At 36.2% G+C, this 27,684-nt stretch overlaps 1 protein-coding gene across 4 annotated transcripts; it reads left to right on the top strand.

The window, feature by feature from the left end:
* The first annotated feature begins 243 nt into the window (after positions 1-243).
* FAM76B (family with sequence similarity 76 member B) lies at positions 244-27,110 on the top strand. 4 transcript variants are annotated; one of them, XM_059874737.1, is made up of 10 exons: positions 244-548; positions 1,399-1,463; positions 2,549-2,603; positions 3,635-3,790; positions 6,248-6,447; positions 10,061-10,108; positions 10,298-10,378; positions 11,027-11,159; positions 14,199-14,300; positions 26,972-27,110. In XM_059874737.1, the coding sequence occupies exons 1-10, from the start codon at positions 462-464 to the stop codon at positions 27,083-27,085; spliced, it is 1,041 nt and encodes a 346-aa protein (XP_059730720.1). In that variant the 5' UTR covers positions 244-461; the 3' UTR covers positions 27,086-27,110. The 4 variants fall into 4 exon arrangements, with proteins under 4 accessions (XP_059730720.1, XP_059730719.1, XP_010810610.1 ...); XM_059874736.1 differs by having other exon boundaries at positions 245-548; positions 11,024-11,159; positions 26,972-27,109; XM_010812308.4 differs by lacking the exon at positions 26,972-27,110 and adding an exon at positions 19,190-21,825 and having other exon boundaries at positions 249-548.
* The last annotated feature ends 574 nt before the right edge of the window (positions 27,111-27,684 follow it).

A 27,684-nucleotide genomic window follows, 5' to 3' on the forward strand; every position in this document is an offset into this window, starting at 1 on the left:
TGTTATTGGCCAGCGACGTCCTCCTTTTGTGGGCGCGCCCGGCGTAGCGGGGGTCAGAAGCTAGGCGGGGCGGCCGAGTGACGCAGTCGCCGCCTCAGCCAATCAGGGGTGGGGAAGGGGAGGCCGAGGAGGAAGCGGATCTGCCGCCGCGCAGCTAAACCGCAGCGAAACTCCCCGCTTCGTCTCCCTCCGCCGCTCTCGGGGCCTAAGCGGGAGCGGCTGGGACGGCGTCACTGGGTGGGCTGGGGCGGAAGTGGAGGCGGAGGGAGACGGCTGTGGCCGCGGGGCCTCGGGCTCTGGCGGCGAGGGTCTGGTGGGCGCGAGGCCGAGGCCGAGGGCGGGGGAGGAGGAGGAGGAGCCCGCGCGGCCCGGGCGGCGGCGGCGGCGGCGGCGGCGCCCGAGTTCCCCGTGGGGCCCCGCCTCGGAGCGGGCGGCGGTAGAGGAGGAGGCTGAGGAGCAGGATGGCGGCCTCGGCCCTGTACGCCTGCACCAAGTGCACCCAGCGCTATCCCTTCGAGGAGCTCTCCCAGGGCCAGCAGCTCTGCAAGGTCCGTGGGCGCTGGGTGGCGGGCGGGCGGGGTTTCCTCGGCCGTGGCCCGAGGGAGCTGGGTGCCCGTGTGGCACTGCAGCCCCCCCCACTCCTCCCCCTGTGTCTCCTCGCTGGCGTTTTGGGGGTTTGGAGTTCTCGCCTCCTCACCCAGAGACCCGGTTCTCCGAGGACCTGGGCATCCGCTGGGAAAGCCCCTGAGAGGAGGACAGAGCCGTGCCCTCTTCCAGGCGGCCCGAGAAGGGTCCGGGCCCCAGCAACGTTGAGGGGGTCTCGGGGTGGGGCTGCGTGAGGCAGCCACCTGTCTATGCCGCAGAGACCCCGGGGTGGAGACGTTTTCCTCTCGGTTTTCTGTCTGGTCTGTCCTCTCCTTCCACCGGGAGGCAGAGGACGGTGTTTGCACTTTCTTGCTAGGAACCCGAAGCCGCAGAGCTGATGGCATCCTCCTTCCCTGTCCGGGAAAGCGAAGCGTCTGGCTTGGGAACAGAATGCTCTAAGATTTGGAGCTCCTCCCATCCCATTAAAGCCGGGATGCTGTCTGTGAGCGACGGTGCAAAATAACAAGTAGTTTCACATTTAACCAGTCCTTGGGGTCGGCCCTGACAGCGTTCTGTAATTTTCATCTGTTGAGTACCCCCCACATCTAATAAAGACAAAGACACCTAAGCCTTCCCTAAGGAATTATGCTGTAATTGGCCACTTACTTGATAAAATCACTCAATTGTCTTCGTTGGGGGACAGATTTTATTGACATTTCAGGCATTTGACTAGGTTGAGTAATAATTCTCCACCAGAAAAGTGAAATTTGGGACTTCGAGATAGATACTGACTAGTATATTGTCTTATTACAGGAATGTCGGATTGCACATCCAATTGTAAAATGTACTTACTGCAGATCAGAATTTCAACAAGAGAGGTTTGTATATTGAACAGTTTTTGATTGTTAAAGGCAAAGTATTGTCTGTAAGGAATACTTGAGGCTTGTAACCCCATATATATATTAAAGCTTTTTTAAATAAAATGCTTTAGTTTCTCAAAATTTTAGTTGTAAGCACTTACTACATGTTTCTGCATAGTAGGAGAGAGAATGTTCACCAAAAATTAATGAGTATTTTACAGCTATAGTTTATACCTGAGGAAATAAAAAATATTGCAAGGAAAATATACAGCCTTGCTAATGAAAAGTGCAAATATCAATTGTTATTGTTAAGATGTGGGGGAAAAAAAATGACAGGATCATCTTTTGTAGTTCGGTGGTTAAGTGCCTTCCAATGCAGGGGGGTGCAGGTTCCATCCCTGGTGAAGGAGCTAAGATCCAACATGCTCTCAGGCCATCAAAAAACAAAACACAAAAACAGAAACAGTACTTTAACAAATAATGTTTGTTTGTTTAAAGTCCGAGTAAGGACTTTAAAAATGGCCCACATCAAAAAAACTTAAAAAGGTAGAATGTTAGTGCTGACATGGACTTGAGGAAAGGTCTACAGCAAAGTCTAGTAACTTGTCACCAGTGGAAGAAAAACACATATCTTTTAATGGAGTGATTCCTGTTAGAGCCTCAGTACCCATAGAAGAGCTTATAAAAAGAATAATGAAGAAGAAGAATGTCTTCACAAGTAGGTATGAGTATCATAATAGTGAAGAGCGAACAATGAAAGGTTATGTAGGCACTGATTCTGTGCATACATAATGGCAAGTGTGAAGATTGCCATTGTAAATGTGTAAATAGGAAACAATAAAATTTTAGTTTTGTTTCCATTTAAAATATGCAATAAAAACATGTAAAAACATTTATCTTAATTAAGAGGAGTAAACTTAGATAATACACAGCCCTGAAAAGATCTTATGTTGGTATTTTTGAAAAATTCTCTGTGTTAGAATAAGTTTTAAGTACTACTAAAGCAAATAGTACACTTTTACTGATAGTACACTTTGACTACTTGCTTTAGTTCAACATTGTGCTGCTTAAGTTTCATCATCTATATACAATTTCCTTTTCAGCAAAACTAATACAATTTGTAAGAAGTGTGCTCAAAATGTGAAGCAATTTGGCACTGTAAGTATATCTTATATTTTTATCTTATTGGCATTGATCTGTTAATGTTTTCACAAAGGTTCACCTTTTAAAAAAAATATATCGCTGTGTTTTTAAATGTTTCAAAGTAGCAAAATATTTCAGGAAAGAAACTTTCTATGGAGGGTCAACTGGGAAGACAGCATTTTAAAACAGTCATATTATGTGCATGTTTATATATATTGAATTTCAATGTGATGTTTATGATCTTATTCTTTAAAGACTCAAATACAACAGACTCCTGATTTTAGAGAACTTACATATTCATAATTTGCATAATTATATTTTCCACCTTCCTCAGAATCTCTGACAGTTTTTGTATATGGCACAGTGTTTAGGCATTTAGTCTCAAAAGTCAAGAAGTTATCCTAGTATAATTCTTTTCTTTTATGTATATTGCACTCATTATTGGTATGTTACAGTCATGATTAGTAAAATTGCTGGCCTTAAGGCTTTCTAAAATCTGGGTTGTCTTGAATGTCAAAGAAAATGAAGGTATGTTTTAGTTGAATTTGCTTGTGCCAAATTTTTTAGTTGAAAACTCATCTGTTCATTGCATCATCTGTACTTATATATGATGAAAACTGCTAAATGTATGCTGAATAAATGACAAAGTAATTAAACTAACAGGACATTAAGTTAGTAGAAATTCTTTCCCTCAAATATGGATATATGAAACTTTTCTATAAGTGTGTGCCTTTGATTGGAACTTTTTTACATGTAGCTTTTGTATTATATAACATACTGTGCAAATCATAAATACATTTCTCATGGTGTTATTTATCTGTTTAATAGAGTAAAAAGTTTCATGAGTCTAGAAATAAGTGTTAGTAAATGAATCAAATGTCTTTGACTACAATAGAGCAACATAATTAACAAATTTTTTCGCCCATTATGACATTTCCTTAATTAACTCCTGAAATGTGTCCTGTGCACTCAGATTAGGTTATGCACCAAAATTTTAGTATTTTTAAATGTCTCAATTAAAGAAAATACATATCTGTTTTTTTCAGCCTAAGCCCTGTCAGTACTGTAACATAATTGCGGCATTTATTGGTACAAAGTGTCAGCGTTGCACAAATTCAGAAAAAAAATATGGACCACCTCAGACTTGTGAGCAGTGCAAACAACAATGTGCTTTTGATCGGAAGGAGGAAGGAAGAAGAAAGGTATGTTTTATTTATGTTATGACATCTTCTGGAAATTAAATACATCACAAACAAGTTGGAAGTTTTTACGATTAATACATTACTGAAGCTTGATATATTCTTTGAGTCCCTGAAAGCAGGTGGTTAGATGATAGTTCACAAACAGTACATTTTCTCCTTGGCGTCATATGTAGATTCATCTTGATCAGTCAAGGTTACTCTGTTTTAAAAAGGGGGCTTACCTGGTAGCTCAGCTGGTAAAGAATCCACCTGCATTACAGGAGACCCCGGTTTGCTTCCTGGGTCGGGAAGATCCCCTGGAGAAGGGATAGGCTACCCACTCCAGTAGTCTTGGGCTTCCCTGGTGGCTCAGACAATAGAGAATCCACCTGCAATGTGGGAGACCTGGGTTCCATCACTGGTTGGGAAGATTCCCTGGAGGAGAGCATGTCAACTCACTCCAGTGTTCTGGAGAATCCCCATGGACAGAGGAGCCTGGCGGTCTACAGTCCGTGGGGTCGCAAAGAGTTGAACATAACTGAGTGACTAAGCACAGCACACATACTTTAAAAAATATTCTGTGATGACTGTTCTGTACTGTTTGGCTCCAACATTTTGTGTGGAAAAATTGCTGACTGCTTTTAAATCCTTTCAGCTACTTAACCTTTTGCTGGTTACTTGATGTTGCTAGTGTGAAAAAATACCTGATGGCGCTTCAGCATATATATATTTCTAAGTTAGTCATGTGCCTTTTGATTTGAGGCTCATATTTTATATCATTTTTTTTTTCCTCTACCTGTAGTGAAAGTATGTGTATGTGTGTGACATTCCTCTGCTGAGCATTCATTCACACAGGCTTCCTGATGTCTGTCAGTATCAACTGATTTGGAGGATGAGTGTCAACTTTGAGGGGCTCTCCTAGGTCCCTCCACAACAATATATGTATCCTAGTTGGAAAACGTGTCCCTTCAGCACTCTTGTGTGAACAAATAGAAGATAAAAACCTAATTTTTATCATTTTAGTCTTAATAATTTTGGAAAGAAATCTCCTTTTCTCCCCATTGATAGGCATACAGTGGACTTCCATTGTTTGTCATAGTTTTGTTCTATAAAAGTACTGCGAACACTGAGTTAGTGAATACTGAACTGTGGCTCCTAGGGTAGTACGGGATTAGGTACCTGCCTCTGGTCACAATCTGGTAGAGTCAATCAATATCTAATCCTGTTTTGTATATGTCTCTGTTTAAAGACACCTTACTTAATATATATTGTTGATTGATTACATTGAACTTGGAGCAAACAGCACTATAACTGCCTGATTGAATCTTACCTAACACAGGTGTTTTCCACTTAAGGGCTTCCGGAGTGGCTTAGTGATAAAGAATCTGCATACCAATGCAGGAGACATGGGTTCGATCCCAGGGTTGGGAAGATCCCCTGGAGGAGGAAATTGCAATGCACTCCAGTATTCTTGCCTAGGAAATCCCATAGACAGAGGAGCCTGGTGAGCTACAGTTCATGGGTCACAAAAGTGTCGGACACAACTTAGCAACTGAACAACAGTTTTCCACGTAAGGTACACAGCCACCTTGTGCTTAGGAACACTACATTACTCTAGCGTTATACTTGGGGACAATGTTAACAGTGAAATCACCAATAAAAAACAGTAAAAAACAATAAAAAATAAATCCAATAAAAATAAAACAATAAAAAACACTAAGTAGACTGTGAAAAGGATACTTGTTTATAATGTGAGAGCTGAAAAAATGCAGCAGAACTTTACCTTGTTCAGCCTCATCTGGGAACATTTGTAGTCCAGCTACACAAATTTTGTGCTGCTCTGTGCATGTGGGTTTCCACTCCAATATTCTAGCCTGGAGAGTCCCATGGACAGAGGAGCCTGGCAGGCTATACAGTCCATGGGGTCGTGAGAGTTGGACACGACTTAGTGACTAAAGAGAGATGCATGTGGGTGAATGATCACAAAAGTGCTACAAGTTGATTTAGGGGTGACATAGTTTTTAGCTTGTTAGGTGGTGAATTTGCAAATGAAAATTGGTTGTGTGTCATTCAATCTCTCCTTTTTTCTGTAAATTAACAGTTTTGCTGTCATGATAGATACTTTGTCTTTTTAGTAATAACAGTGATTTAAGAATTCAGGTTAGTGCTTAGATAAGGTTTCTTTGAAATATATCTGTCATCAATTTATGTTTATTTTCCAGTAATAAGAAAACAAATTTCTCTCTATAAATTCAAATTCATCAAACAAATGGATGTCCGTATATCATCCTTTGCCCTTTTGTGAGCCTCTAAACAAGTGTTTTCCCAAGATTCAAACAGTCTAATTTTACTTCCATTTTGCAAAAATCTGTGTGTACAAGAGAGAGAGTCAGAAGTTGAACAGCTTATCTTCACCTGGTTTCACTTATAGCCAGTTACGGGTACATTTAATCTAATAAAAGTATTCTCTTTTAAAAGGTTGATGGGAAGTTATTATGCTGGCTTTGTACTTTATCATACAAGAGAGTTTTACAGAAGACAAAAGAACAGAGGAAGAGCCTTGGATCTTCACATTCAAATTCATCATCTTCATCTCTTACTGAGAAAGATCAGCATCATGCAAAACACCACCACCACCACCACCATCACCACCATCGTCACAGCAGTAGTCATCATAAGTAAGTACTTTGAAAGCGTGTTTTCCAAAGTCCTCTGTGGCATTTTAATACCTGCTTTTGGTGTTTTAACTTTTTGTAAATGCTAGCTGTGTACTAGTTTAGTATGTGGTAAGCTTCTTGAGTGTCTAGGGCAATTTCCTCACTTTATTCAGTGTACAGGATTACACATAGTGAGTGTGTTAAGTTGTTTACCATAAATGTGAAGATCGGACATTTCGGGAATTACAGTATAAAGTTATCATGTAATGAAGTCAAAATACAAGTACACAGTTAATACTTCATTGATTCATGTTATCAAAAACCTCAATATTCAAAGAATCTTTAGGATTTTACTTGTAAAAATTACATTTGCCTCAGTTACTATTTGGAGAAGGACATGGCAACCCACTCCCAGCACTCTTGCCTGGAAAATCCCATGGATGGAGGAGCCTGGTAGGCTACAGTCCATGGGGTTGCGAAGAGTCAGATACGACTGAGCGACTTCACTTTCACTTTTCACTTTCATGCATTGGAGAAGGAAATGGCAGCCCACTCCAGTGTTCTTGCCTGGAGAATCCCAGGGACAGGGGAGCCTGGTGGGCTGCCGTCTATGGGGTCGCACAGAGTTGGACATGACTGAAGCGACTTAGCAGCAGCAGCAGTTCCTATTAACTTGTTTTAGTTAAAATTTTAACCAGTGACTAGGAAATGTATTTTGTATTTTTGGAGAACAGATTGTAACACTATCATTTGTGACTGTGATAGAAGCATTCTAAACATTGAAGATTCCCAAAATGTGAGACAAAAATCTTTCTGAGTAGTGGTACTTTGCTATTTTTAAAAACAGGAACTGTATTCAAATATCAGCTACTTGATTTTTAAATTGCCTTAGGAAGAAAAGTTAAATAGTAGTGATATAGTAATCCTTAATTTGTGTAAAGGTTTTTTTTTTAAATGTGGCTTTAGTCTTCATGGAAAATCAAGACTATTAAAATGTAAATACAAAAATTAAAATGGAGAAAAAAGGGACATGATACACACTGAGTTTCAGGAGAATTTATTATATTTTCTCAAATTTCTCTGAATGATTTTCAAGTTCTAGGTAGTCAAAACATAGTTTCATGTACAGAAAACTGATGTCTGCCACATTTAGGAACACGGATGATACATTTGGAGTATTTTATAGGTCTGTCTAGTAAACAGCGTTTGACTCTGAACTTTAGACAAGCACACGTATCAGATTATAGGGGTTCATTGAGGCACTGATACTGTTTGCTTCTCTAGCCATTTTTCATTTGTCGCTGTGCTGTAGTGCTTTCTGAATGTAATGGTGGTAGATTACATAGTGCTTTCTAACCTGGCTACTTTGAAGAAATGTTCTGATCTCTGTATCGGAGAATTACAGTAAGGAGCAAAGGAACATAAATCTTCCTTATTTTCACTTCTTGCTTTAGGGAAAAATATGAAAAAATAACTACCATGATGGTGACTGGCAGACCTACTTCTCAGACTCAGCTGACATACCTCTTTTCCTTGTGCTTTACGGATAAATTTGTTCTGGCATGAGGTGAAAGGACACACGCACATTGTGTTTATTAAGATCTAACATTGTCACAGTAACTTAATCTTTTGAAAGAATGACAGGTTTCAAAAGTAAAGGGAAAGAGAATGGATTGATTTTTTAATTTTCCTTTTGATTATTTAAGAAGTGTAAATACTATTTTGTATGTGATGAGTAGGCAACCAGTTGGTGGAGTCATATCTGAAATTCAGTGGATGAGGATGATTACAGACAGTTTACATATTGTGATATAAATTGATGGGTGTTGGAGGAAGGAAGAAACTCAGGTTAATATGGATACAAGAAAAGTCCACCTCAGAAAGCTGAGATTCCAAGTGTTTCTATTAAGTCACTATTGTGGTTTTTCTCATTTCAAGGTCTGAACTTTGCCAATGCATATGACTTGCCAGTGCTCTTAATGAAATTTGTAAGAGAAAATGGCAACTGAATTCCTCAGTAGTGTTACTGTTTCCCACCACAAGTAGAGAATAGCTCAGGTTGATAGAATTTCAGCTGTTGTTTCCCCGGCTTATTTATTTATAGCTGATTCTTAAGAACATGGTTAAAAAACTTGTACATCTACAACAGCAATAAATTTTATACACACACATAAACACATGTACATATTTCTATTGTGTATATAGCACTGTACTAAATATTTTACATACATAACTCATTTAATCCTCATATTCCCTATAAGCTATGCATTATATCCATTTTGCAGATGAGGTAATTGAGGCTCAGGGATTTTCAGTAAGTTGCAAAAGGTCGCACAGCCCAGGTCATCTAACACCTCTTATATTGTATAAGGTTCAAGTGGACCCTTGAACAACAAATTTAAACTGCATAGGTCCACTTATATACTCAGACTTTGTTTTGTTTTACTCAGTATTTACTGTAGTTCATGATCTGTGGTTGATTGAGTCTAGATGCAGAACCTCCTAAATGGAGGACTGACTGTGCAAAGATTTTCAACTGCTTGGAGGATCACTGCCCCCAAAGCCCCACATTGTTCAAGAGGCAGCATTTTACGTGGTTTCTGATACATACATAGGAGATGCTCTGCACATGTTGAATGAATAAACTAGAGGTTAGTGAAGGATTGGCTAGTGGGAAAATACGGGAGAAAGGTATGGACATTTCATAGTGAATTATTAAGTGGTTATTAGCATTGTGGCATAATGCAAAAGAAGTAGTACTGTAGTAGTAATTATAAGGAGCTTACCAGGTGGCTAAGTGGTAAAGAATCCACCTGCCTGCCAAGCAGGAGACCACAAGTTCGATCCCTGAGTTAGGAAGATCCCCTGGAGAAGGAAATGGCAACACATTCCAGTATTCTTGCCTGAGAAATCCCATGGACAGAGGAACGTGGCAGGTTAGTCCATGGAGTCGCCAAAGTCAGACATGACTTAGTGACTAAACGGCAGCAGTAGTTATAAGGAAAAGTAAAATCACTTGTTTCTATGAGATTTCCCCATATTTGCAGCTTGACTGCTCTAGAGTACAGCCTAATGAAAGACTGGAGACTTTGGAGGAGAGGATTCTTAGGAAAAGTAGAAAAGAAAGAAAGAAATTCAGATATTTCCTGGTTTAGCCTGACACACTATTCTGAGCTACCTGAGTTACTCTGGTTCATCTCCATGTAGGATTATTAGGAAGGCCTTAACTTTAAGATAAAATATCTTCTGTCTAAAATAGTAAGGGTAGCCTAAGTAAGACGATTTTCCAACTTTATCATTATAGAACCCTATTACGTTCGTTTTCATGCTCATATACCCTAACCCTTAATGTGATATTAAATTGAATTATAAAAATACTAATTAAAAAGAAAATCCAATCCCTATCATTGTATTTTTCTTAACAAGATGGCCAGTAGTCATTTGATTAGAATTTATTTTATTAAAATGTGATTTATTCAATATATTAGCTTAGTCTGAAAACTTAGTTGAATATGCCATTCATTGAACAAAAGAGTGTAAACATGTATCATTTGATTCCATTGGGAAGAATGCTGTTAAAATGTTGATGTTTTAAATAAATGTTGTTATTAGATGTCATTTGTGTATTTTTCAGAATCAGCAATCTGAGTCCAGAACAAGAACAGGGACTGTGGAAACAGAGGTAAATATGTTAATATATTTCCTGAAATACTTTGACATGTATTTTTTAAAATGTGACATTTCTTTACCTTTGTTACTTAGGCTTTAAAAAAATTGATATTCAGTAATGTTTTAGGGGAAGAAAACTATATTTTCCTTTGGTGCCTCTTCCCTTTTTACTCTAATTATTTTTATTAATGTTTGGTTTCAGCCATAAATCCTCTGCAGCAATTCAGAATGAAACTCCAAAGAAAAAGCCCAAATTGGAATCTAAGCCATCTAATGGAGATAGGTAAAAATTAATTCCTTTAGTGCTGTGAAAATTCAACTTAGTTGAACAATCATGGCTGGTTGCCAGTTATTACTAGGTAAAAGAATAGAAACATGTATCTTCTACATTGACTTCTTTGAGTCACCTTGAAGAGTAAACAAAATCAGTTAAAATTTGTAACTTAATTTTAGTAATAAGAAAGTGGCACTGAACTATGTTATTCTATTTGGGGCATAAATTTGGGTTTTGAAAAAAATTTTCTGAATTCTCTGTATCTTAATTATTCTTCAGTGAAACACAAAACTAATTGTGATATTTGAGATTGACCTGCTTGGAAAATGTTTTTAGATTTAAAGTATTATGAGAGTGACTTTGTTTTAGTTCATTAGCCAAAAGTTTGCTGATGTTACTGTACAAATTGGCTGCCTATTGCTTTACACTAGAAGTATTGACCCCCTAAAAGCTAATACTGAATTATATTTCTGCAGGTGTATGTAATGTGTGCCATTAGTAAGGTAATTTGCCAGTTGCATCCATTTCTGTCAGGTACATATTTTTTTGCATTAGCCTTAAGGATGTTTGTGGAATTGTCTAATTTATGCAATTTGAACACCTGCTAATTTTCTTTCTACTTCATTTAACTGTATTTTACTTTTTTCTTTTTAGTAGCTCTATAAATCAGTCAGCAGATAGTGGGGGAACAGACAATTTTGTCCTTATAAGTCAACTGAAAGAAGAAGTGATGTCACTTAAACGTCTCTTACAGCAGAGAGACCAGACCATTTTAGAAAAAGATAAAAAGGTAAGTACATGGTTCACTGAAGCCTGGTAAGATTTACATCTTGACTATTGCTTGATAAATGCAAATTTTACTAGACTTTGTTTAATAACTTCTTAATGTGTGTTGTGCATGATTCTTACAAGACACAGAAGTGCAAGTTGGAACCTAAGCCATCTAATGATGATACATAAAAACAGTATTTCAGAATTTTAGTTCTCAGAATTAGTTGAGGGCTATAAAATTCTATTAATTTCTGGATATTAGTTTCACTAAGCCAGAAATCTAAAGTTAGGTCTAATGTCTTAATTTGAAAACAAGATATAAATGAATATTGTGTCAATCTTTTGATAAAGTAATTGAATTGAATGCAGTCTTTTATATACCAATTGTCTATTTCAATCAGGATCAAATAACAGGTGAAAATTAATGCTATGGGAATTTCCTATGTGATAGTGATTAGCTATATATAAGGTGGAAAGTAAATCCTCTTATTGGAACTTTTATATAAGTTAGATCAAGAGGAATAATCAAATACACAGTCTGTTTAGTAAAAAGTTGTAATACTTTCTTTGTGCACTTTAGCTGAATTGTACCTCTTTGGGCCTCAATTTTCTCATTTTAAAAATGAGAGTATTAACACCATCTCATGGGATGATTGTAATGAAATGAAAATGTAAAGTCCGTGTATAAGTGCTCATAGCTGCTATTACTGGGGTCTGGTCATCTTTGAGGGTAGAACCTACTTCTGTACTTGTTTTATGGTCCTGGACTATCTAGTTTGACCTACTTCAAACATTATTGCAATAGGAAAACATTAAAAATACTCTTCTTAAAATTACAAACAAGACATAATTATGAATATAGCTGTCTCTGAGTATCCACGGTAATGCTTGAATCTAAGTTGGCTTATACTTCTGACATTCATGTTAAAAAATGTAACTTTTACATTTTCCCTGACCTTGACGGTTAACAGATTTAAATTTATTTTAATACATTTGTACCTTACCTTTTAAGCAAATTCAATTTTTGAAATTTAGAATTGACATAAAAGTAGCAAAATTATGAGTGTCTTATTTTTTATGGTTCTTTTTGCTTAGTAACATAATATTTTCGGTTAGTTTTTATGAAAATTTGTTTTACACTCAAAATTTCAGAGAAATTTCTGTTACACAAAGACAGGTCTATCTGTACTAACCTAGATAAAAGTTGAGTAAAATGGTAAGTTTACTATAAAATAGCAATGATTCCAAAACCAAGTAGTAATGAATTGTGGAATTTTGGCTTCCTTAGATTTTGTTTTCTTTTTCTAGCATGACTAGACTGTTCCTGCACTTAGGTAACAGTTTTCTGTTTTTGTTAGTGTTCCTTTTTTCTTAAACACTGATGGGCATGGAAATTCGCAGTATTTTGAGCAAAATAATTGTAAGCCTAAAAATAGCTACATATTTACACCTTTTTCTTACAATGTAAGTGTAAGACAGTCATGTTATTTTCTTGAATTTAGTTCACTTCATTCAGTGACTTCTGCAGCCAGCCACATACTAGATCAGAAGGATAAAAAGATAGAATAATAATAAAAAAAAAGACATGTTCTTATTTTTCAGAACTTTAATAATATGGAGGCAACTTAGAACATAGAGATGAGAATATCATAGTTTATCTGTAGTAAACTGGTGTTTTAGCACAAGAATTCCTCTGTAATATAGAAAGCAGAATTCAGTTATTCTTTGAATTTGACAAAAGCAAGAGCTTTTATTCAGAAAATCAGAATATAAGATACTGTGACTTCCTTTTTCTCTTTTTGGTGTACTTCTTTGTTTAGTGATTACTGGGTAATTACAGAAAAGAACCTGCAAACCTTTAAAACTTACATAATGAAAACCATTTAAAAATAACCAGAAGCATGTAGAATCTACAAAAGTGGTAAAGATGATCTTATTTGTAAAGCAGAAGTAGGTATGCAGACATAAAGAACAAACATGGATACCAAGGGGAAAGGTAGGAGTGGGATTGACATTACTATACTGTACTGCTGTGTATAAAGTAGATATCTAACGAGAACCTGTAGCACAAGGCACAGGGATGTCTACTTGGTGCTTTGTGGTGCCCTAAATGGGAAGGAAATCCAAAAAAGAGGGGATATACGTATATGTAAGGCTGATTTACTTTGTTGTACAGCAGAAACTGACAGAGCAGTGAGAAGCAACTATATTCCAATTTTAAAAAATAATAAAAAGCAATCAATCAATAAAAATGACCAGAATCTTTCTTCTGCCTGGTTCTTTTATTGAAATTATATAATACCAACTTATTTTTTAGTGTGAAGTCATGAGATTTTATATCTTTAGGCCATCTATATTTATGAAGAAAAATTGTCATATAGTTAGCTGTCTTTCTCAAATCCCTTAACTTTTTTAAGTTGTCTAAGCGCAAATTTTAAAGTAACCCTCTTTCCTTTCTCATTCCATGTTAGTTGTATTTCTGTGTTTTGTTCTCCATCTTTACCTCAGATCTTAGGTGGTATCAGATATGGAGTTCTGGACATAAAGTTTAAAGGAAAAAGCAATATAGCTTTCAGTTGATAAAACTGTTTCTCTGATTTTCATACTTGTCCAGTGTGAACCTTTTTTCTTCTATCATTGAAAGATTGTTTTAACCTGAAACCAGTTGTATTGTTTACTTTGTTTTTATATGTGAAGTATGTTTTAACCGAAGCATTTTCCAAAGCATTAACCACTAAACTTTCCTGTTGGCATACCAGTTGCCAAATTCTGTGTCCAGTGAAACTACCTTAAAAAGAAACAAAAACAGCAACTTCTCAAAATTTTACTGATGTTTCAATATTATCGTAATATTAGTGTTAAACTAGTAAATTAGAATTCATTTCACAAAACAGAAATTCTAGATAAGTTACAAAATGCAGGAATCTGTTAACATTCTCCATTTTATAATGAATTGTGAGTTCACTGTGAAAAATATTTAAAATGGTGGGTGTTTGTTTATCAGGTTGTATATATGCATATATATGAATATTTATCTATATATTTTTTAACCTTTCAGTTAACTGAACTTAAGGCAGATTTTCAGTACCAAGAGTCAAACTTGAGAACAAAGATGAACAGTATGGAAAAAGCTCACAAAGAAACAGTGGAACAACTCCAGGTAAATGAGATAATTTATGTAAACTGTTAGGCAAGGATGGCTAAATGTGGTTAATAGTATTCTTTCTCTTAGAATCATATTGGTATCCCTACTTTATGCATATCCAGAGCACTTTCAGCTTTGATTTTGAGTTTATAATAGTTTTTAATCCTGCTCCCATTAAAAGTTGTTGCTTGAAATCACTTGATAGAGGGGATTCAGTAGATTAAATCTGAAAACTTTTGCCTGAAATTTAGATGGAGTTTTCAGATTCGTGAAACTAAGGTGAAAATTAAGTTTAGTACACTGTGTAGCTATTCTTCTGTTTCCTCCCAGATATGGAGGAGAAGTAGAGGTACACACCAATTTTTAGGGACCTCAAGTGAAGGAAATTCATGCTGCATGCAGAGATGCAAGGCCCAAGAGTGCACCTTAACCTTTGGACTACGATTTCCAAAGTGCCAAGCAGAGCTCTGGGCTTTCTTGGTGGCTCAGATGGTAAAGAATCTGCCTGCAAAGTGGGAGACCTGGGTTTGATCACTGGGTTGGGAAGATCCCCTAGAGCAGGGAATGGTAATCCGCTCCAGTATTCCTGCCTGGAGAATCCCCATGGATAGAGGAGCCTGGCGGGCTACAGTTGATGGGGTTGCATGACTTGGACACGACTGAAACAACTCAGCAGCAGCAGCAAATAGGGCTCTCAGTATCCACAGGAGGGATCCTGTACAGGCCAGCCTCCGAGTACTGCAGGGTGTACTCGGTAGGGTTTCTGTATGTAGAACAACTGAATGGTGATGCCAGGAGTCACCACAGTGACAAAGAGGGTGGTGTCTGAGGTCTGGCACACAGAGATGGAGCACATCCAACATAGACACAGGTTATCCCCTTCTTCAAGCCTTTTTTCACCCTGGTCTCATGAATTTAAAAATCAGATGCACTAAGTTAATTACATGTTCTATTAATTTATACATTCTGACATTTGTTGTCTTAAAAGCATAGAAGATGGCAGCACACAGACTTCGGGCCATCCGTTGGGAGAGTGCAGCTTGGGAAGGAAGGAATTAATACTGCCCTACCTTTTTTTTTTTTTTTCTTTTAAACATTGTAACACCAAGGGATATTTGCTGTTCCTATCTTTTGGTTTTGTGTTCTTCATTCTTTTAACATAGCTTACATTGAGTAAGATTGTAAAGTGGATTAGGAACTTGCTGAAATTCAAGGTAGAGGTTGGCTAGTCCTAATGCTGATCTTACTGTCAAAGAATTGTGAAGAGAAACTTCCGTAGAACCTGACACATAGTAGATGTTCAGTTAGTTTGCCGAATGAGTGGTGATTTATGGAAATACCCATCAGCCCTCTTTTCTGAGAGATTTGCCCTTTTTATATACTAGGCTTCTTGTACATTATCGTTTCTCATCCACCAGCAAATAGTAGTTTCATTTTGTGTTACTCATTCAGTTGTTAGGGCTGACTGATAACTGGAAATAAAATCTTCTGCATGGTGATCTCCAGTTTGATGTAGCCAAAACATGAATAAATTCAGAATGATACAGCAAAAAACCTGTGAGGAGTACTTAAATTTGATAAACCTTAGTACATCTCACTGTTCAGAAGAGCAGTTCGTTGTTTGATTTTGTAGTTGTAAGCACAGGGGACTTCTCTTTGACATTTTAGTCTGTTTAGTATCCGTAGCCCACCTCTTCTTGGTTGATAGCTGAAATTTCATAGAATAATAACTAATAATAAGATGAAAGTGTACATTTTCAACATAATTTTACATAGGCTGTCTTATTTGCACCTTAGTGTAACTTTGAGTTATGTGATGTCCTCATTTTACACATGAAATTGTGGAAACGTAGTCAGAAGTGGCATAGAAACCTACATCTTCTAACTCAGATTTAACTATACTTTCTTCTGTTCTGCACTGTCTCCCACCTCAGGTTACTCAGGTTTTGTGTTTCATTCTTGCTGTTAGACCACTTCCCTATTTGTGTTATTATTGGTGACCTTCTGTCACAGTTAAGTATCCTCTTTTAACCCCATTCCCCTTAGCAGCCATGTACTAGTAAGGTTCTCTACCTGAGTAAATATAGTGAACTGTTGTTCTTATCTTTTTGTGGTAAGAAACTGAACACTGAAGCAGAAAATTTACCTTGTTCTAATAGCTCTCAAAACATTTGAAATTACCAAACCTGAAAAATAATCATTGAGCAACACAAAAAAACTGTCCCCCCCCAAAAAAAAACCCTTAACAAAACCCAACCAACCAAACAGTAACCAGATTATCTGAAATACCAGGAATATCCAATAAAAAATACACCTTCATTTAGGGGATAAGGTGATAAAAAGGAAAAGGGAAATAACATTTGAGTGCCTGCTGTATACCAGCCACTGTGTTAGGTTAAGTGTTTTGTATATTTGATTAGTTCTTTCAACCCTTGTTGAGATAGATGGTGTGAGTACTGTTTTACATATGAGAAAATAAATTTCAATTACATAGCAGATAAATGGCAAAACCAGGAATCGGAGAAGCATCTGTGATTAACACATATTCTTTCCTTTAGGCCAGCATTTCTAAACATTTTCAACTTGCTTAGGAGTTCTTAAATAATTGATTTTTGCATGGTGTGTAATAAAGAAGTAATAAATACGAGGATAAAACTTTTAATGCATGTAACTAAATATTATTATAAAGTGTATTTTAATTGTATCAGAATAAGATTTAGACTTGTCTCCTTTTAGCAACTGACCGTTGATTTTTCTTAAAGGCTTTTTTCTTACATAATTTATCAGCAGATTTAATGATGTGATTAGGATACTAAATAATACATGCAGATTGAAAATTCGCTGATAAAGAATTAAAAGGAAAAATTTTCAATACCTAATGTTTTTTTTAATATTTATTTATTTTTAATTGATGATTGCTTTACAATATTGGTTTGATGTCTGTCATCAACATAAATTAACCATAGGTGTACATATGTCCCCTCCCTCTTGAATCTCCCTTCCACCTGCCGCCATCCCCACCCCTCTAGGTTATCACAGGGCCCCAGTGTGAGTTCCCCGAGTCATACAGCAAATCCCCATTGGCTGTCTGTTCACATATGTTAGTGTATGTGCTGGGCGAAGGCAATGGCAACCCACTCCAGTACTCTTGCCTGGCAAATCCCACGGATGGAGGAGCCTGGTAGGCTGCAGTCTATGGGGTCACTAGGAGTCGGACACTACTGAGGGACTTCCCTTTCACTTTTCACTTTCATGCATTGGAGAAGGAAATGGCAACCCACTCCAGTGTTCTTGCCTGGAGAATCCCAGGGACAGGGGAGCCTGGTGGGCTGCCGTCTCTGGGGTCGCACAGGGTCAGACATGACTGAAGTGACTTAGCAGTAGCAGCAGTGTATGTGCCTCCATGCTGCTTTCCATTTATCTCATCCTCTCCCTCTTCTCCCCCACCCTTGTAATATCTAACATTTGAGTTCTTGTATTTCATACTTAGAATATGACAATTATAAACTCATTGATATTTTGTTTATTTTTTAATCATGAATGAGAAAAGGTAGTTTAAAAGTTAACTTTTTAATGATTTGCTATGTCATTGTAAACACTTCTACATAATGTAGCTTACAGATCTGACAGAGATCTCTTTGGAGCAACTTTGCAAACATTTCCTTTTTTTATGCCCTTCATTAGTTTGTATTTTAAAATTTGTTTCTTAAGATTCCTTGTTTTAGCCAGTGAGTCTATTATAAATTAAGTAATATATGTAGCTAACAATGAAAAGAAAACAATTTATGACTACCGTATTTACTAGGATGGTCAACTGAGTGTTAAATAATGAGTGGGTGTATTTGACTTTCACTAACTGCCAGGCATTCTCATTGATTTGTCCTCTGAGTTTCTCAAACTAGTTCTAAAGGGAAAATAAAAATCCTTTTAGATTCTTTATGGTTCTCTGAAATTGAATTTGAAACTGAAAGTCCTAATTATAACCTTAATTATTTAATAATCATGGAATAGAGAAATGCTGTTAATCATGCAGTAGAACGTAAAAAATTGATTTGACTTGCAAATATAAGATAGCTAGGTTATTTGCATTTTGGGGGTCGTCATGGGTATTAATTAGGGAGAATTTGATTGGAGAAGGGTGAGGTGCTAAGTACAAAGCCTGAGACAGGTTAGGCAGTGTTACCTTGCCATACAAAGGCTAAAATTAGAAGATAAAGCACTGAGGTTAAAAAAGTCTAGATAATAAAAAGATCTTAAGACCTGTAAAGGAAAATGATTTTCAAACATAAGCCACAGTGATGATGTATAACTACTCAAATTATATCCGAGCCAATACCAGATTAACTGTATGCCAATTAAAGGAACAACAAAAGACCAGAAAGGTGTGGTTCTGATTGGTGCTTCAAAAAAAATTATTTAAGTCTTGTTAACAGAGTAGTCTGTTTGGCAAAGCAATAAAGTCTGTACATTTTTGCAAAAAGGATCTTTTATGCGTGTTTTATAAGGTATACACATCAGAATGAAGGTCTTTATAGTTCTGGAAATGGTCCTCTCAAATTATCACTTGAATTATTTGATCTTATTCATTATAAAATAATACTTATATTCATAGCTTTTGCTTCATGTTTTTACAATAAAGCTGAAATATTTTCCCCGTATTTAAAAACTTGACCCTGTTTTAAATGGATTCACTTTAAGTTGCTTTTTTTGTAACCAGTTGAATCTGGACAACAATCGCATTAATATGGACATTTACAAAGGGGGCTGACAAACCAATCTAAAGTTTTCCTTTTACATATCAAAGAGATGAGCCTAAATACCTCTTTCATTCTGATAGTGTGTATTCTTCAGCATGACTTAATATTTGAAATATTTTTAATGGTAAATGTTTTTGTCTCCCACAGGCCAAAAACAGAGAGCTACTCAAACAGGTTGCAGCGTTGTCAAAGGGTAAAAAGTTTGACAAAAGTGGAAGCATATTAACATCCCCTTGAGAAAGTGCTTATTCCTTAAGTGTTTCTGCTGAAAATGTAAAATTTGAAAAAAATTCTGTGAAGCCCTTAAATTCTGTGTAGTGAAAAAATATTTTTGCACACCAAATGAATTGGCGTGTTTCCTATTCACTTTTGTAATTGATATACAGCATTTTTTAAGTTGTAAAACATTCAAATGAAACTTCAACTGGTTTGAAGTAACTTTTTAATTATTTGATATCCAGGAACTTTTTTGCCAGCAATAGTATTGTTGTAAAGGAGTGCATGACTAGTGCCCTTTATAAAATGCAACATGCAATAATAGAGTAGGATGGTTTTCAGAAGTCAGAACAGCAGGGCTTTTTGTTTGTTTTTTGTTTTACACTATGCTAATTTCATATAAACAGTTTTCAATTCAGAAATACAAAAACTTTTGAACAAGAAAAATTGTGAACACTGGTTTTTTGGTAATTGTGTTTATACTTTTCATCAACATGAAATAGGAGAGAATCATGGTGCTTTTATTAAATGAGTATAGAGTATATGTAAATATGTTTTTAAAAGTTACATTGTTAACATTAGTTAGTAAACTAGTATTTTCATTATTGGTATAGGAATTAATGTTTATTGTACAGTATCCAAGGTAAAATGTGTTTGTTTTGTAAAAACTACTGTAGATTTTTACTTACAAGTGCCTTTTTGCCACCTAATGTTTTTATTTATAGGAATGCTGATCTTTTGTACATACGGTTTGTTTTAAAATCATGTTTAATAAATGTTTGTATATAAATGCATATGTACAGAAGCCTATTTCAGAAGGAAAAGTTGCTAGTAAAATGTTTGCGGTTGCATTAAGAACTGACAATGCATTAGACTTGAGATGATTTCGTGGTTTGTTTCTGTGTGGTATGGGAAACTGTTGGTCATTGAATTCATTGAATTATGTTAAAATAGTTCCCAAAAGATTTAATTTTAAATCAGTATGGGTAGAATAATTTTATTTTTTATGTCATATGGCTTCATGTTCATATTTTGTGAGTTACATGTTTTATTTTTCTTTTATTAAAATTAAAAAAAAATTTTCTTCAATGGTCCATATATCTGCTTTCTCTATAATATGTGGTTATCTAAGTTAATATTTATGTATACCATACTTAAATTGTAAGTTTAAAGCAAATCTGGAAAAATTAAATATCTTTTATATCATTCTGTGATTATCTTTGAATAAATTGGAATCTACTGTAAGATTCAGGCACTATTTATAAGAAAATTATATCAGAGTCTTTAAAATTGTCTATAAAAGGTTAAAGGTAGGGTGGGATAGGTTAGGAGAAATTATTGACTAATTGCATTCTGATCCAGTGGTTTTCAGCCTGTAATAGAATTGATCTCCTTCTTAGTAAATGCCAATTCAGACTTTTCAGTTCATTTTTAAAATATCAAACATTGCCAGGTATACTGTACAGAGTAGAAAGTCTCCTCTTAGGAATTTATGGGCAAGGATAAATTTGTTTTTAGTAAATTGTTATTAAATTTATCAGTTTTGAAGATTGGTTTCTAAGAATGTCCTATCCTCTTTCCTCAGAACACAGGATGATTGTATTAATTGTTTTTAACATAATTCATGTTTCAGTAGATTGTTCCTAAAGTTTCATTTTAAACTGATTTCAAATAATTTTTTATCCAGTTTGAATACATATAATCTAGGGTAATTTTCAAGTGATAGTAAAATATTGAATCAGTCAGACTTGGAAAAATTAAACCAGTTTGTTTTTATGAGACCTCATGCAATAATTTTCCTAAATTTAGTACTCTCAACAATGATAGCTAATGCCTTCCTAACACAGATTTTAATGTTTTCAGGATTTGCTAAATTCATAATACAGTCATTACCTTTCTTTAAAATTTATACTGTTTGTATTCTGGATTCATAGCCATTTGTCAATCCACGGTGGTCATTGTGGTTTTAAAATAAACTGTGTAATAGTTCTTACACCTTGTTGGAGCTGCTACAAAAGAAAGGTGCCCCTTCCCCTTTTTTGTAGGTAAGTGATTAAAAATTGAAATCAATCTAAATAATTAAGCTTTGTAAATTGGGAGGCTAAAACATTTTAGGGGCTTCACAGTATTTAGTCCTAATTAAATTCCTCTCTTTATTCCATGACCTGGTTTTATAACTTAATTATTTTGCAATTGTATAAATTAGTAATGAGTCCCAGTCCTGGATCTGTAGTGTATTGACCTAATGACCTAATATCCTCTCAATGTGGACCTGTAAGGAGATACTATGGTGTGCCGTATATTGTGCTTTTTTAGGCTGCTTTCAGCAATTGATTAGCATTTACCAGTGAGGGTCATTTTGGCTCCAGTTATTTATGTATTAATAGCCTGTGAATATTGCAGTCCTTTTTAGATTGTATTGGTTTAAATATGCATTCTGCAGTGAACCTGTTAAGCTGTTCACATGTATAGACTATTGAAATACTGTACCTGTACACATCTGACCGTTGACATTTTGTACTTTTTTCTAAATCCAATATTTCACAATAAAAACTCACCAAAAATTTTGTATTGGTTTATTGTTGCTGCAGTAACATCTTTCCATAGATTTAGTGGCTTAAAACAGCACAAATCAGTTCTTTTACAGTTCTGGAGGCCAGAAGCCCCAAATCAGTCTGATGGGGGTGAAGTCAAGGTGTGGGCAGGGCTGCTTCCTTCATGAGGCTGCAGGGGAGTAACTATCTCCTTGCCTCTTCCAGCTTCTGAAATGCATTTCTTATATTCTGTGGTTCTTTGCCACTTGCTCCATCTTCACACTCAAACTACAGCATCTTCAAGTCTCTGCCTCTGTGGTCATAGATCTCTTGGTCATAGTGTCTCCTTCCTGCTTATTAGGACCTTACAAGGATGAGGACGTTGTCGGGAGCTCGTGGATGATCAACACAGTCTCCCTGTCTCAAGTCTGTAACTACATCCACATACTCCCTTTTATCATGTAAGGAACATAGTTGTTTATATGTTCTAGGGATTAGGACTTGGACTACTCGAGGCAACATTATTGAGGCTGCCATAAGCTTCCAGTTTTCCCAGTACAAGGCTCTAAAACAATAGATTTGAGAGCATTGATGCAGGCCAAATGTAATTTTCCTACCTGTTAAGACTGCTTTTGTGAAATACTTTTCTGAAAAAATGTTGTAAATTTTTATTGTGCTATTTCAAAGCAACAATAGATGCATCAAGCTATATGTAATTAAGCCTTTGCAAGTGCTGGAACGTGACTAGAACCATGCTAGATGATAGAATGAGAGTTATGATAGAATAAGAGTTATGATAGAATAAGACGAAGATTATGACTTCTTAATTTATAGCCTGTGTGTGTGTGTTGCTCAGTCGTGTCCAACTCTGTGACCCTATGGGCTGTAGCCCACCAGGCTCCTCTGTCTGATTCTCCAGTCAAGAATACTGAAGTGGGTAACCATTCCCTTCTCCATAATTTATAGCCTAGCTGGGGAGATAATATACATGAAAAAATACCTAGAACTTAACTTCAGTATTAAGGCAATAGAGGCTAACAGCTTTTAGCATGAGCATTCCCATAACTGTGGGCAAGGTTAGTCTATATCATTGTTTTCTCGAGCCTGAGCATGTGTCAGTCAGGGATGGGGTGGTGGGGCTCAGCCCAATTCTTGAGTCCATACCTCTGGGATGGGGCCCCAGACAGACATTTCAGACTCAGGTGGGCCTGATTCCTCTGATGCAGAGCCCACACCTTAATGAGCAATTAAAAAAAGCTTGAGAAGGTTTAAGGGACATTGAGTGGAAGCCATGTTGAGAATTGGAGAATAAATTTGGAAAAGGTTTTGGAGATGCATTTTAAAAGCAGTTTGGGTAGAGTCTCCATAGAAGGAAGAGATGTGAGACCAGAATCATTTTTTTCCAACTGCTTTATTATATAGCCAAAGAAACGGAGCAGGCAAGGGCAAATGACTTAAGTATTGACTTTTATTAATGTCCTGACATTTTCTAAAAAGCATTTGAGGTCGCTTGGTTTAAGTGATTTGTAACTAGCCAGTTTGCAACATAGTTAAAATCAGTTTTAGGGAGAAATGTGTATAGTCATATCAGAGTTACCTTGAGGATAGGGAAGAAAGTCAATTGGATGCAACAAGCTTACGGGCAGAGAAAATCTCCATTCTCAGCAATGACTTGACATATAAGGCACAGACTTTGTTTTTTTAATTGACAAGGAAATGGTAGATGACTCAAGCCCAGTGTTTCTTCTCTCATGTTTAATGTAATAGGGTTGTATTTGGAATATGTAGTGCTACTCACCACTTTTCAAGAAACACATAGTATGAAAAGTTATATGATTAGAGGGTTGAAAACGATTTTGACCAAAATGATTGACTTGTTTCCAAAATAGAGACGAGACCCACAACCCTATCAAAACGAGGCCAGAGAAATGAACAGACAGTCATAGGATACATGCATACGGTTCTTAACCTTGTGAAAAGATACTCAACCTCACTTAGAAAAATGAAAAAAGTACATGGAGAGACTTCCTTGGTGGCCAATGGCTAAGACTCCATGCTCTCAATGCAGGGGGCCCGGGTTTGATAGCTGGTCAGAAGTTGATGGAGTCACCATTTCTTACCTATAGGTTTGTCTGTGTGTGTGTGTTCAGTCCCTCAGTCGTATCTGATCTTAGTGACCTCATGGACTGTAGCCCGCCAGGCTCCGTTGTCCATGGGACTCTCCAGGCAAGAATACTGGAGTAGGTTGCCATTTCCTTCTCCAAGGGATCTTCTCCACCCAGGGATCAAACCTGCATCTCTTGTGTCTCCTGCATCTCTTGCATCTCCTGCATTGGCAGGCAGTTTCTTTGCCATTTTGCCATCTGGGAATAGGTTTGCAATATTCCAAATCTGACAAAATATTTGTTGAAAAAGTTTTGGGGAAAGACTCTCCTACATTCCTATTTGTCATTGCAAAACAGTCACTATGGAAGTATATTTCAATAACTAGCAAAATTACATATGCAATTGTGCTTTGACTTGGCAATTCAATTTCTAAAAATCTCTCTCAAACACACACATATATGTTTTTGAATATATAATATATAATCATATATATATGTTCAAGAGATTGATTAAAAACTATTGTATGTCCATGTAATGAACATACTATATACATTATGTATATACATATATATATGATATAGCTATAAAAATAGCTATTTCTCTAGAAGCAATTTCTCTCAATTGTTAATTGAAAGAAGCAAACTAAAGTATGTTAAAAGCAGGTTACTATTTAAGAAGGATAGGGCTCTACACATGCACACACACACACTCTTGTACACATACAAATATCTGCTTATACATTTTTAAAACCAAAGGTTTAACCATAACTTTTAAAAAATGGTTATCAATAAGGGACAGGTGTAGGAATAGGCTGGAAGGGACAATACAGTCGGAAGCTGGAATTCTTTGACTATACCATGTTTTGTTCATTTGACTTTGGAGTCATTTAAGTATTTTTACAGAGTTATAAAACAATAAAAACATAAATGAAACAAATGTACCCAAATATATAGCCAGTTGCTGCCAGCAGATAACTATAATAATTGCTATAAATGCAGTAATTTGTACCTCCCTAGTGGGCGTGTCCTAAAGTAAAAAAGAACTCCAAAATCATCTTAGTCTCTTGACAATCCTATTGTTGGTGACAGTGTCAGCATTCTGAGATTATTGTGTGGGATTAAAACATTGTGGAATAAGGCAAGAGAATAATTTTATGATTTTCTAATTCCATTATTCCTTTCATTGTTTAGGACTAGGATTCTTGGCTAAAGAAAAAGGAAATATAAATGGAAGTTTAATATAATCTTGTTTTTAATTAGAATTATCAGCATAAACTCAAGTTACTTTAAGAAGAAATAGATGTATTCAATAGGAAAAGTGTAAGATGAGCCTATAAATCTTGTCAGGTCAGATAGCAAGGAAACTATCAAGGACAATTTAGCGGACTCTCAAAAGACTCACGAGCCAGGCAGAAGATAGCACAATTTGAACATCGATATAGAAAATAATACCTGTAGTGGGTGGAAACACTGAGTATGTTTCCATACATACAAGAATCCAAATGAGACTAAATGAAGAGACAAACACACCATACCATAACCAAAGCACCAATTGCTCACCATTGGAAGATGCTAGCAAGCTAGCTCATCATTTTGAAAAGTTGTAAATAAACAAAGTAATTCAGTATTTCCTACAGTTCCCATACAAACTCCCATACCTCTGGGTATGCAAACTAAATGAGGGACACTTTTTCCTTAAAAAAAAAACAAAACAAAACCAAAAAACAAGTTCCACTTAATGAGTGAAAAAGGAATGATGGAATTGCAATATCATTTTGCACCTTCCAAAGAATTAATGAAGATAATAAACGTTGGTCGTGCTATTGATGAGCTGCTTAAAATACACAGAGATGCTTTCTTTGCATCTCTGAGGGAGGCGCATACTACTGCCCATAGCGTTATTTTGCCAAAAAGAATCAAACTTAAATCTGATCGAGCATCTACCAATTCACAGGAAAGAGAACAATGTATATTGTTGAATGACACAAAGGGATGGTGCTGGCACAATTATTTCTTCAGTAACTTTTAAAGAGAAAAAAACTGATGGAGGGAAGTTGAAGGGGAAACATACAAGGTGAGAGGTACTAAGAAGGCATCAACCAATCACAATGGGTGGACCTGATCTTTAGATCTTAAATCAAAGACACAAAAATTTAAAAAAAAGTTTCTAACATTTATGACACAATTGGAAATTTGAATACCCACTGGTTATTTAATAACAGTAAGGAACTATGTTTACTTGTTAGGCTTTATTGCAGCTATGTTTAAGACACCTACTAAAATACAGTGAAATGACATGTTTGGTATTTGATTCAGAACAACAGAGGGAGGGAGATGGATGGCAATATAAATGAAGCAAGATTGACTGCAGTTGGTAATTACCAGAAATGAGAAATCGGTGTATGGCAGTTTATTATACTCTTCAGTTCAATTTTAGTGTGTTATTTTTTTATAATAAAAAATACTACCACCACTACCACCACTATCAATTCTGCTGAATAATGGCTCACCTTAAACAATACACCTTTATTGAAAAAATCAGGGACAATACCAAAAAAAAGAGTAGAGATAAGGAAAACAGACCACCCACAATTCCACTGCTGGGACATTCATGTTTCTGTTGCACAGATATTCTTCTAGCATTATCTGTAAGGGCTATAATCATGTTACAGTATAATTTTAATTCCTTATTTTCATTCTTCCTTTCTCCCCTCACCTTCATCACAAAAGCAATTCCTACATTATAAAACCATTTGTAGTCATTTCATAGGCATACATGTATGGCAGAAGAGCCCATTATTTTTGGAATTAAATCTGGTTTCAAAGCCAACTCTGCCATTTATTAACTAGATATCTTGGGAGTATATTTATTACTATCCCTGAGTCTCAGTTTCCTCATCTGTATCTCAAAGAATTTATAGCATTGTTACATTTAAATAAGATAAAGTGTTAATATACAAAGCCCTTTACATATTCTCTGGCACATAGTAGACATATAACATGATGAGGCAAATGTTTACGTAATCAATTAAAACTTTTAAAAGAGAACATGAAGACTAACTGTGCCTTTTCAGTTTTCAGGCACATCTTTTGATGAGTCAGATGACAACAGACTACTGGGATTGATTCGTGACTTCACAGTTTTTAACTATAGAACTAATTTTCTTTTATCAAGTAAAATCTTATGAGGAGTCCCATTATGTAAAACAAATAAAAGCTGAGACTCTTTGGTTGTAGTCAAGGCAAGAATGATATCCCTTTCATTGTAGGATTCACTACAGCACATGTATCTATTCTTTTTCAAATTCTTTTCCTTATTAGGTTGTTACCTAATCCTGAGCAGAGTTCCCTGTGCTACACAGTAGGTCCTTGTTGGTTATCCATTTTAAATATGGCAGTGTGTACATTTCAATCCCCAACTCCGTAACTAAAGATAAAGGGTGATGTTCTGGAAGTCATGTGTCTTTGTATGTAGATTTTTTTCTTTAAAAAATCTTAGTAGCTAAGTATCTTAGTAGCTCCCTTCTTAATGTTGTCATTAGTGAATAGCTGTAATTTATCATACTTTCTGCAATAACTTAATTATCTGGTTGTTTCTTCTAGGTTGTGAGCTCCTGCGAATGAAGATCTATCTTGCATCTTTGTAGCAACTGGCACAGTGCCTGGCATCTAGTACATAAAAGATGTTTATAATTTAATAGGAAATTCACTCCTCTGAAAGGAAAATACCTGCACAGTAAGATGACAGTCATTGAGAGTCTCAATTAATTCAAAATTAGCAATAACT

The sequence above is a fragment of the Bos taurus genome, chromosome 15 (assembly GCF_002263795.3).
Source record: "Bos taurus isolate L1 Dominette 01449 registration number 42190680 breed Hereford chromosome 15, ARS-UCD2.0, whole genome shotgun sequence".
Lineage (NCBI taxonomy): Eukaryota > Metazoa > Chordata > Mammalia > Artiodactyla > Bovidae > Bos > Bos taurus.

Bases quoted from the DNA above. Each gene is read 5' to 3' on its own strand.
- FAM76B (XM_059874736.1), top strand. From the start codon at position 462: ATGGCGGCCTCGGCCCTGTACGCCTGCACCAAGTGCACCCAGCGCTAT. The intron at 3,791-6,247 runs GTATGTTTTATT...CTCTTTTAAAAG, and splicing joins AGGAGGAAGGAAGAAGAAAG to GTTGATGGGAAGTTATTATG. The intron at 10,379-11,023 runs GTAAAAATTAAT...TTTTCTTTTTAG, and splicing joins AAGCCATCTAATGGAGATAG to TAGCTCTATAAATCAGTCAG.